The sequence below is a fragment of the Pelobates fuscus genome, chromosome 2, assembly GCF_036172605.1.
Source record: "Pelobates fuscus isolate aPelFus1 chromosome 2, aPelFus1.pri, whole genome shotgun sequence".
NCBI lineage: Eukaryota > Metazoa > Chordata > Amphibia > Anura > Pelobatidae > Pelobates > Pelobates fuscus.
The window spans coordinates 268,529,571-268,541,824 of NC_086318.1; the positions used below are offsets into that span (position 1 = coordinate 268,529,571).

The 12,254-nt window shown below is 41.3% G+C and overlaps 1 protein-coding gene across 4 annotated transcripts in view; it reads right to left on the minus strand.

Annotated features, from left to right (window-relative positions):
- Positions 1 to 12,254, minus strand: part of TBCE (tubulin folding cofactor E) — a 439,454-nt gene that overhangs the window by 265,757 nt on the left and 161,443 nt on the right. For all 4 annotated transcript variants that reach the window (XM_063443380.1, XM_063443381.1, XM_063443379.1 and 1 more), the window contains one exon: positions 4,557 to 4,645. In XM_063443380.1, coding sequence (XP_063299450.1) covers positions 4,557 to 4,645 — 89 coding nt within the window. The remainder of the gene's footprint in view (positions 1 to 4,556; positions 4,646 to 12,254) is intronic.

The window sequence follows — 12,254 nt, forward strand, 5'->3', positions numbered from 1 at the left end:
AAGACAGCTCCGAGGAAAACAAATGAAAATCGTTAAATTTGGAGGCAAAACCCTAAGAAAGCCTAAACAAACCCCCTGCATACCGGGAAGACACTGGCAGGCAAAACGGGAACAGTAACCTGACTATTTAAAGAATACGCCGACCGCGTGTCTGACCACGGCGATTCCAATATGGCGCCGATCACAGACTCAGACCTACTGAGCCCCACAGCATTTGAAACATCTATTACCTCAACAGACATGGATGTCAAAGAAATCCTGAGAAACCTCCCATCCAGAACAGATCTAGCACAAATGCTGGGCAAACTGGAAACCACCTTTCAGCACAAGATGGACGGTCTCAGCTCAGAGATCAGACTGGTAGGCCGCAGAATGCAGGACCTATCTGCCAAAGTCCAAGCCCAAGAAAGACACTTATCCATGCTACAACGTTCACTTGAAGATATTGATAATAGAGGTAGAAGGAATAACCTCCGCATCCGGGGTTTACCTGAGGACCAAGATGGAGATCCCCGGCAAAGAGAGAGAATAGGCCAAGCAGGCACTCACCAGCGGGAAGAGAGGTCAAAACGGTAACACTGAGAACTAAAAGGACTCACACAGGCACTCCCAGATATACTTTAGCAACTATCTCTCCTTCAAGCTTACTTTTTACACAGACATACTCAGACTCCTCTCACGGTTCAGACTTTACTCCCAGCTCTGATTATGATGATACCATAAATCCAGCCATAGCCTGACCCAGGCATCTTCTCATAAGATTGGCTCAGACAGACCCTGCGTCTAAGGTCGTATGCGTGTATTTGTTTGTACTAAGGTGTGGGCATAATATTCGACTTGCTATAGCGATTTCAGTAGTGACTCCTAACCACGCACATACAGGGCCTAGGGCAAACCATAAAGAACCCAAGACCAGGCGAGGACACAACAGACTTGAAAGGGACAGGACAGCTGGGGGCAGTGACAGACCCGGACGAAAGCAGACTAAGGGAAGGAAACCTAAAGTATCAAACCGCAAAACCGACAAGACAAGTGCAGTGGCACTACCTGACATTAAAGGGAAAGGGAGATAAAGGAGAAACAAAAAAAACAAAGCCAATTGACATATCTCCTCTCCACATCCGGGACCAGACCTAGCACCTCTAACCTCCAAACCTCCTCCCCCCACTCCCTAATGCTTCTACAGTTCACCAACCTCCACGAAGCAATCACAAAATTCCAAGCGATTTCACTCCGTAAGCACACCGAAACTTACTCCTACACCTTCACCCACGCACCCCACCTCACTTCCAACGGGGTCTTCAACACTAGCCTACTGCAGACAACGGGATTTCTCCGGGGCTGACCCCAGTCAATACACAGTTGCTGGAGAGCAACAACATACACTTTACTCTAGCTCAGAACTCAGACTTGTTGACAGACTCGACTTACTGTATATAGTTATTTTATGTTGAAAAACCATAACCATTGGTCACAGTATTGATTAATCTCTTGCATCTCACGCTCATAGAACCTGATAACTTGCACTGTTAAATATTGTAAGCATTGTATATTTTGTTTGATACCCCAGGGTGTGGGAGGGGACAGCCAGGTAACAAACCGCCACTACCTTCCCTTTACCTGGTAATGGCAACAATATCAATCTTATCCCACAATGCCAGGGGACTAAACACCCCAAAAAAACGCCACATGGTACTCATGGATTACCACAAGCGCAAAGCTGAAGTGGTCTTTGTACAAGAGACACACTTCCGTAAAGATTCGGCATCGTCACTCAGATCTAGGCACTAAACAAAGGGGTATTTCAGTAATTTCATTGGCTCAAAATCCAGGGGGGGAGCAATCCTCCTCTCCCAACACCTCCCATTCACGTACAAGGACCACATGTCGGATGATAATGGTAGATATATATTCCTAAAAGGCCAAGTGGGCTCAACATCAACCACGTTTGCCAATATTTATCTCCCGATCAGAAAACATTTCCAGGCCCTGCGCATGATAATCAAAAAACTGGAAAGCTTCACAGAAGGGGTGGACCTCAACATATCCCTGGATGGGGCACTCGACACTACATCCCGGGCCCAGACATACCAGACATCCACGAGGGTGCAAATCTAAAAAAGTTTAGATTACCACCACCTATACGATTGCTGGCGAACATCACACCCGGCCGAACGGGATTACTCCTACTACTCATACTCCTCATGCTCATATTCGAGAATTGACATGTTCCTCATTCCACACACATTTTTAATCCTTGTCAGCTCACCTTACATGGTCAGATCATGCTCCAGTCTCCCTGTCCATCACAATTCCATCCACTAGGACGCAATGGAAACTTAATGATACATTATTAAACCACCCAGAGATACAAAACCAACTCAGGGACTCTCTTACGCAATACTTTCAATTTAACAAACAACCAGACACACCATATCCTATAACCTGGGAAGGACACAAGAGCAAAATCAGGGGCTGATTATTCAAGCAGCCTCTAGACTCAAAAAACAAAGGGAAACCCACACCTCTCGCCTAACCAGGGAGATCAGGGAACTCAAGGAAACACACAAAAAAGATCTTCACCTGGCCACATATAAGACACTGGTGGAGAAAAGGACTGAACTCAACATTATCCTTAACATCAGAACTAAACATGCACTTGCTAAAACGAAGAGCAATTACTATGCACAGGGGGGCAAATGTGGATGCCTTTTGGCATATGTGCTAAAAAAAACTAAGGGAACACACATTTATAGCAGCCATACGAAACACAGAGGGTAAACTCTCCCACTCAATGACGGACATCCTTAAAGCATTTAAAGAATAAAATTACTCGCTTTACCACTTGAGACAGACACCTCCCTCAACCTCGGACATTCACAACTTTCTCTCGAACAGAATACATTCCACCATCCCACAAAATGTACGAAACTCCCTAGAAAACCCCATCTAGAAAGACGAATGTTTGGATGCGATTAAACACTTACCAATAGGGAAAAGTCCAGGCCCAGACATACTAACAGCAAATTACTACAAGACCTTTGCCACAATACTTACACCTTACTTCCAAAACACGTTCAACTCGCTGCTTAAATCAGACACCCTCCCCGCACAAGCGCTAAACGTGACAATTACCCTATTACCCAAACCGGGAAAGGACCCGACCCGAAGTGGGCCGATCTCGCTGATAAACATTGACCTGAAGCTTTTCACAAAAAATATTAGCCAATAGACTCCGCCCTCTGCTACCGGGACTAGTCTGCGCAGACCAATCAGGCTTTATACCAGGCTGAGAAGCTAAACACAACACCTTATACATCAGACTACAAGAACGAGATGTTCCAGTTTACTTCTGTCTATCGATGCCAAAAGGGCGTTTGACAGGGTGGACTGGACTTTGATAACACACACCCTACAATATATGGGCTTCGGCCCTCATTGTCAAAAATGGTTTAATGCGATATACTCATATCCCACAGCAAACATCCGCGTAAACGGGCAACCATCAGAGCCAGTAAGAATAACAAATGGCTCCTTATCCCCTCTATTTGTCTTAGTTTTGGAACCCTTCCTGCAGAGGATCAGAGACAATACATTAATCAAAGGAATCACGGTAGCCACAGAAAAGCAAAAGATAGGAGCGTTTGCAGACAACATGCTCTTCACAATCTCTGCCCCTACAACATATATACCTCCCCTGATGACTGAGATGAACACTTACAGTGCAATCTCTAATTTCAAGGCGAATCTCAGTAAATGCGAGATCCTGCCTCTGCATATAAATTCCCAAGAAAAAAACTAAAATTCAACAAGACCATCAATTTGTATGGGCCCCCCACAGCATTAAATACCTAGATATACACTTAACCAAAGACGCAACCCATCTTTTTGAGAGTAAATTCCCTAATCTGATGAAAGACATAACCTCAGACCTCAATACCTGGAATAAGACGCATTTCGGATGGTTTTGTAGGCTGACCATTTTAAACATGAATGTTCTGCCCAGAATATTATACCTACTGCAAGTACTACCAATAACACTACCTAAGACGTGATTTAAATTTTTCTGTAGGACACTCACAACATACATTTGGGCACATAAAAATGTAAGGCTAGCATATTCACTGCTCACAAGACCCAAGGAAGAGGGAGGTTTAGGTCTCCCAGATATAGAAAGATTCCACAACGCAATTCTTTTAACTAGAATATACGACTGGACAAACCCACACTCCACCAAACAATGGGTGAAAATAGAGAATACACTCTTTAGGGCACCCATATACACAATACCTTGGCAAAAAACAGGACACGCGCTCTTACTCCTTAATTGCTAATTATTAAATGTTTTAGCATATCACACTTCAATTCACTTCTTAAATTCCTCATTTGAAAACATGTGATGCTATTTTTCAAATTGTACTAGTTTAAAAGCAATGTCACTTCAACAAACAAAATAGGGTCAACATTTAAAGATTAGATAAACAGACAGATAGAAATAATACAACTTATTTTAATAATTACAATGTGAATGTTAATAAAAGCCTTGAAAAGGATACTTGGACATGAATGGTATATGCTCTCTTTACTTCCAGCATGGCTAACAGCACAGTCCCTCAAAGAAACGTCACATAATTTATTCAGTTGCCTGGAGGAAAAAAAAAACAACAAAAAAAAACTGTTATTACACTTGTATAATTAAAAATCATTTAAAAAGATACTCTAAGTACCAAAGCAACTCAGCTTACTTAGGATGTTATAGTGTATAGTTCATGCCCCTGCAGTCTCACTGCTCAATTATCTATTATTTAACCCCTTAAGGACCGGCCTGTTTTTGCAATGTTGTACGTTAAGGACCAGAGCAGTTTTAACACTTTTGTGGTGTTTGTGTTTAGCTGTAATTTTCCGCTCTCTCATTTAAGGTTCCCATACAAGTTATATATTGTTTTCTTCAGGACAAGAAGGGCTTTCTTTACATACCATTATTTGTATTATGTCATATATTGTATTAGCGCTCCCCATAGGAAAGCATTGAAAAATAATGTCAATGCTTTCCAATGGGGATTTGAGCGACGCTGGAGGTCCTCACACAGCGTGAGGACGTCCAGCGACGCTCTAGCACAGGTTTCCTGTGCTATAGAGCAGGAAGTGACCTCTAGTGGCTGTCTAGTAGACAGCCACTAGAGGTGGAGTTAACCCTGCAAGGTAATTATTGCAGTTTATAAAAAACTGCAATAATTACACTTGCAGGGTTAAGAGTAGTGGGAGTTGGCACCCAGACCACCCCAATGGGCAGAAGTGGTCTGGGTGTCTGGAGTGTCCCTTTAACCCCTTAAGGACACAGCTTCAAAAACTGAACTTACCCTTAAGGACACAAGCATTTTTTGCTGTTTGTGTTCAACCTCTGTTTGCATTTTTCTTATTTATTACACCAACACATGTTATATATCGATTTTTAAAGGACAAAAAGGGCTTTAAAGGACCACTCTAGTGCCAGGAAAACATACTCGTTTTCCTGGCACTAGAGTACCCTGAGGGTGCCCCCACCCTCAGGGACCCCCTCCCGCCGGGCTCTGGAGAGAGGAAGGGGTTAAACTTACCTCTTTTTCCAGCGCCGGGCGGGGAGCTTTCCTCCTCCTCTCCATCTTGATCGCGACGTCATCGGCTGAATGCGCATGCGCGGCAGGAGCCGCGCTCGCATTCAGCCGGTCGCATAGGAAAGCATTTACAATGCTTTCCTATGGACGCTTGCGTGCTCTCACTGTGATTTTCACAGTGAGAATCACGCAAACGCCTCTAGCGGCTGTCAGTGAGACAGCCACTAGAGGATTTGGAGGCTGGATTAACCCTCATTATAAACATAGCAGTTTCTCTGAAACTGCTATGTTTATAAAAAAAAGGGTTAATCCTAGAGGTACCTGGCACCCAGACCACTTCATTAAGCTGAAGTCGTCTGGGTGCCTAGAGTGGTCCTTTAATCTGATGTGACATATACATATATAAATTCTTATTTATTATTAAAAAAAATCCCCCCCCCCAAAAAAATAAAAAAATGAAATACATTTTTTTTTTCACAGTTTAGGCAATAATAACGTGTGTATAATAAAGAGCACACATCACAGGCTATTTACCAAAGGGTATTCTGACACTTTTTACGTAGCCATTTCGCTGCCAATCTCTGCTAAATCGTGTAGTAAAATTGTTTTTTTTTCAGATTTCTAACATACACACATAAAACAAGGATTTTTAATGTGTATTTCATAAAGTTGATATACAGGGAGTGCAGAATTATTAGGCAAGTTGTATTTTTGAGGATTAATTTTATTATTGAACAACAACCATGTTCTCAATGAACCCAAAAAACTCATTAATATCAAAGCTGAATATTTTTGGAAGTAGTTTTTAGTTTGTTTTTAGTTATAGCTATTTTAGGGGATATCTGTGTGTGCAGGTGACTATTACTGTGCATAATTATTAGGCAACTTAACAAAAAACAAATATATACCCATTTCAATTATTTATTTTTACCAGTGAAACCAATATAACATCTCAACATTCACAAATATTATTTTCTGACATTCAAAAACATAACCAAAACAAATCAGTGACCAATAGCCACCTTTCTTTGCAAGGACACTCAAAAGCCTGCCATCCATGGATTCTGTCAGTGTTTTGATCTGTTCACCATCAACATTGCGTGCAGCAGCAACCACAGCCTCCCAGACACTGTTCAGAGAGGTGTACTGTTTTCCCTCCTTGTAAATCTCACATTTGATGATGGACCACAGGTTCTCAATGGGGTTCAGATCAGGTGAACAATGAGGCCATGTCATTAGATTTTCTTCTTTTATACCCTTTCTTGCCAGCCACGCTGTGGAGTACTTGGACGCGTGTGATGGAGCATTGTCCTGCATGAAAATCATGTTTTTCTTGAAGGATGCAGACTTCTTCCTGTACCACTGCTTGAAGAAGGTGTCTTCCAGAAACTGGCAGTAGGACTGGGAGTTGAGCTTGACTCCATCCTCAACCTGAAAAGGCCCCACAAGCTCATCTTTGATGATACCAGCCCAAACCAGTACTCCACCTCCACATTGCTGGCGTCTGAGTCGGACTGGAGCTCTCTGCCCTTTACCAATCCATCCATCTGGCCCATCAAGACTCACTCTCATTTCATCAGTCCATAAAACCTTAGAAAAAACAGTCTTGAGATATTTCTTGGCCCAGTCTTGACGTTTCAGCTTGTGTGTCTGGGGAAAAAAAATTCATTGGTGGTCGTCTTTCAGCCTTTCTTACCTTGGCCATGTCTCTGAGTATTGCACACCTTGTGCTTTTGGGCACTCCAGTGATGTTGCAGCTCTGAAATATGGCCAAACTGGTGGCAAGTGGCATCTTGGCAGCTGCACGCTTGACTTTTCTCAGTTCATGGGCAGTGTTTTTGCGCCTTGGTTTCTCCACACGCTTCTTGCGACCCTGTTGACTATTTTGAATGAAACGCTTGATTGTTCGATGATCACGCTTCAGAAGCTTTGCAATTTTAAGAGTGCTGCATCCCTCTGCAAGATATCTCACTATTTTTGACTTTTCTGAGCCTGTCAAGTCCTTCTTTTGACCCATTTTGCCAAAGGAAAGGAAGTTGCCTAATAATTAGGCACACCTGATATAGGGTGTTGATGTCATTAGACCACACCCCTTCTCATTACAGAGATGCACATCACCTAATATGCTTAATTGGTAGTAGGCTTTCGAGCCTATACAGCTTGGAGTAAGACAACATGCATAAAGAGGATGATGTGGTCAAAATACTAATTTGCCTAATAATTCTGCACTCCCTGTATACTACTGCTGTAGAAAAACCCCATATTGTTTTCAGCCATATCAACAGAGTAAAATGATACCCCCAATCTATGTCTTTGCCACTATCCTGTGAAGTTACAGTGCCATAAAAGAGACCTGACCATTTCAGTTTTCACAGTGATAATTTTGATAGATGAATTTGATGGAGCAAGTCTCATTTTGGGGCATTGTAGCAGTTTAACTGTTGAATTTATCCCTCAATGACCTACCATTGGTGAAAGTAGACACTACAGTGTATCTCAAATGGCATATATTGTGCCTTAACGTGATGCCATTTTGTCACCAGTTTATGTCAAACTTTGTGGTAAAATATAATTTTTTTGCATTTTTTACATACACATTACATTTTTGGGGGTCATTTTTCAAGTCTGGTATGTGCCACTGTGATCAAAATCCCATAATTATGCTCAGCAAACTCTTCTGAATAAAACAATACCTCCAATGTATGTCTTTGCCACTATCCTGTGAAGCTACAGTGCCTTAAACGAGACCTGACCATTACAGTTTTTACAATTAGAATTTTGATAAATGGATTTGGTGTGTCTATATCACATTTTAGGGCATTGTAGCAGTTTGACAGTTAAAATTACTCCATAAATGCATACCATTTGTGAAAGTAGACACCACGGGCTATGTCATATGGTATATTTTGAGCTTTAGTATACAGTTATGTTAGCACCAATTACTTTCAAATGTTATCATATTGTTTTATTTTTGCATTTTTATACAAACATGTTGTATTTTAGTAGTTAATTATGGAAACTTGATATTTGTTACTGTAAATTAAATGACCCCCTTTGTACACCTTAGCCAGGTTTTTGTGAAAAAATACAGGGCTAAAATCATACCCGGCCCATTACAGTTTTTTTTTTAAATGGCAAATTGACGAATGGTCATTGTTTCATTTTGGGGCATTTTAGTCGCTCATATATTTAAATAACGCCACCAATGCATACCATTTTCAAAAGTGGACAACATGGGGACCCTCATATAAAATATTATAAGCTTTATTGAAGTGACATTTTGTTACCATTTTGTTTCAAAGTTTGTGGTATTCATTTTTATTTTAACATTTTTACATACACATAGTATTTTTGATGATTATTTTTTAAATATCCTGTTTCCCACTGTCATAAAATTATCTTAGCTGTACTCCACAACATCTTCTCAGTACAAATATACCTCATATGCATATCTTTGGAAAGTAGCGATCTTAATATTAATCTAAATCTCTAATCCTAAACCAAGCCCTAATTCTAAACCAAATCCTAATCCCAAATCTAACCCTCAATCTAATAATAAACCATTACCACAATACTAACCCATAACGTAATCCCATGTGTAACCCTAATTATAACCTTAATCCAAATCTCAATCCTACCTTTAGCAATAGTGTTAAAATGATTCCCCCTGCTGGTGTCAGCCGAGAAATTCCCTTGCTATATTCAGCAAGGGATGCCCGTGCTGACCCTAATCCTAATCTGAACCATAATCTGAATCCTAATCTGAAACATAATCCCAATACTACAATTAATTATAAACCTAATCTTAAACATAAACTTAATAATAAACCCAGTAATAAACCTGATAATAAATCTAGTACTTATGCTAAACCGAATAATAATCCTTAATTGTAATCCTTAATTTAATATTAATCCCAAAGGTTTCCCTCTACTAATATCAGTGCTGATATTAGTAAAGGGATTTTAAACTAAAACACAGTGTTACTGTTTTCAGTATTGCAGTCTCCCATTTCTTACATTGAAGACATTATGACCAATGTAATGCATCTGTACTGGCCAACTGAAAATGCCCAGCACTGATCAGAATGGCATTGGGGCATAGAGGGTGATCCTACAGGGTTTGTTCAGACCCTGGTGGTCTCCAAAGCACCCGATCACTTGAGAGAATGACTGTAGCTGAGCTTGATCGCTCAGCTGCAGTGTTCTTTGTGGATTTAAATGGCTACATGCAGTGCTAACTTTCAGCACTGCATGCAGCTCATCAAAAAGTCTGGGGCCACTAAAAATGGCCCCAACTGACAGAGGGGACCCCCAGGTTTCAAATGATACCTGGGTTTCCTGGTGTGAGCAGGGATTTAACCCTGCTTACACCACAATCTAGATATAGGCATTTAAATGCCTATTTAAGCAGATACATGCCGCGCTGACTTCCAGCACTGCATGTAACTCATCAAAAAGGCTAGGGTCACTAAAAATGTCCCCAGCTGATAGAGGGGAGCCCCAGGTTTCCATTGATACCTGGAACTCCCTTGTGTTAGCAGGGATTTAACCCTGATCACACCAAATTGTAATAGTGGGGATTTAAATCCCCATTTAAATGCTTGTTTGCAGCGCTCACTTTGAGCTCTGCAAACAGAGCATCAGTCAGTCTGGGGCCACTAATTCTGGCCCCAGGTGAGAGAGGGGAGCCCCAGGAATCAAATTATACCTGGGGCTCATAGTTACCAGCAAGGTAATAGACCCTGCTGGAAAAATACTGCATGACGGAAATGTACGGGTAGGACCAGCATGACGGAAAATTTCCATCATGCGTCCTTAAGGGGTTAAGCTAAAATAGTTTGTTGCGTATAGTGGAACAAAGCATTTTTTGCTATGTGTGTATTGAACCGCAATTTCCATCTTTCGCATTTATTGCACTAACACGTTACTTTTTACTTTTTTTTATTTCTTTTTAAAGGACAAAAAGGGCTTTATGTTGATGAGACATATACATCTATAAATTGTCATTTATTATAAAAAAACTAAAAAAACAAAACAGTAATGCAAAACAAAAAAACATGGTTTCACAATTTTGGCAATAATAATGTGTGCATGATAAGTGCAGCTTAAAGAAAAGTAGTTTAAAATAAATCAATGTATTTGTCCTGATTTAAAGAGTACATAATATGTCTAGCATTTTAGTTTATATTTGGTAGTTACAGGTTGTGGCGGAACCAGCCCCGCTGCATGTGCCTGGAGAGGACTGCTTGCCAGCCTCTTGCCCTGCGACTATGGCCCGTGGATGTATTGCCCTTCTAGGAACTGATTTGGGCATATTGTATTTTATTATGCTGCTGCTGGTCCTTTCAGAACCATCTGGGGACATACTGTGGAGTTACTGGGTGGCCACAATTTCATGTATCAGAGGCTCATGGTGAGAACAATGGATGAAGCACATGGTGAGAACAATGGATTGCGCCCATTTTAACTCTCAGACACTGTTGTGACTTTTCTACACGGTGCCATCTCGCCGGTATTTGGTGCACAAAGACATTGTGCAGTAGTTTTAAACTATACAACAGGGGACACATTATACAGTAATTATTTTTCATATAGCCTGTATATGTTCTGCGGAATCTGCATTAAACTGTATCTTCCAAACTACTGAAAGGATCTGGGTGAATTTTGGATATGTGGTATATATTTTTATGGGGTTATTGCATGTTTTGGGGTCCCTGTGATATGTTTTATAAAACTGTATTTCTCTGCCTGTGATAATTATATTACCCATTGTGTTCAGTAATCATATCACAGGCAGAGGGGATTTTGTGTGGGAGTGTCTGTGTGTATTGTACGGATTGATTGGTTGTATTTCAAAACCCTGTGGGCAGTACTATGTTTGTGAATTGTGAATAAAAGAGGCTGTATGTGCCAGTACAGTCAGTTCTGCTTGACCTCAAAACGAAGTGTCGTCTCGTTATTGGGGGAATTGCATTGTATGCTGATTGCCAAGAGTGTAAGCTGATTGTATGCTTTTCCTGTTCAGCTGTTTACAGCATTCATATGTTTGAGAGCATTCGTATGCTTCTCCGGTTCGGTGGTTGTGGTGTCTGCTGCAGTGCTTGGAGTCCTCAGGAAGCGCTAGGAGCATCCTTCAACGGAGGTACCCAGTCGGGGTGCCCGTCGATCCGTTACACCGGTCATAAAATACAAGGAGTAAAATACAAGTTCAGTTAGGAGCAATTTTAAAATTTAATGTGTTTGACTTTTAAGTTTAACCCCTTAAGGACCAAACTTCTGGAATAAAAGGGAATCATGACATGTCACACACGTCATGTGTCCTTAAAGCGGCACTGTCATGCCGAATCCCGTTTTTTTTTAACCCCCCTCCCGCCTCCACTACATCCAATTGACCCCCTAGTCACCCCCAAATGCCCCTAAGCCCCCCAGATTACCTATTTTTAAATCTGTATCTTCTGCCCCGATCTTTATTCAGGGCGCCGCCATCTTTGTGTGGGTAGGTGAAGTCCCTGTGGGACACGTCATCTACCCACACTAGACAGACTGTGAGATTCCCGCACATGCCCAGTGAAACACCTGGACATGCGAACGGGAATTTCATCTATTCATTCATTCATCAGACAGACGAATGAATGAATAGAAAAAATCAGACGAACAAAC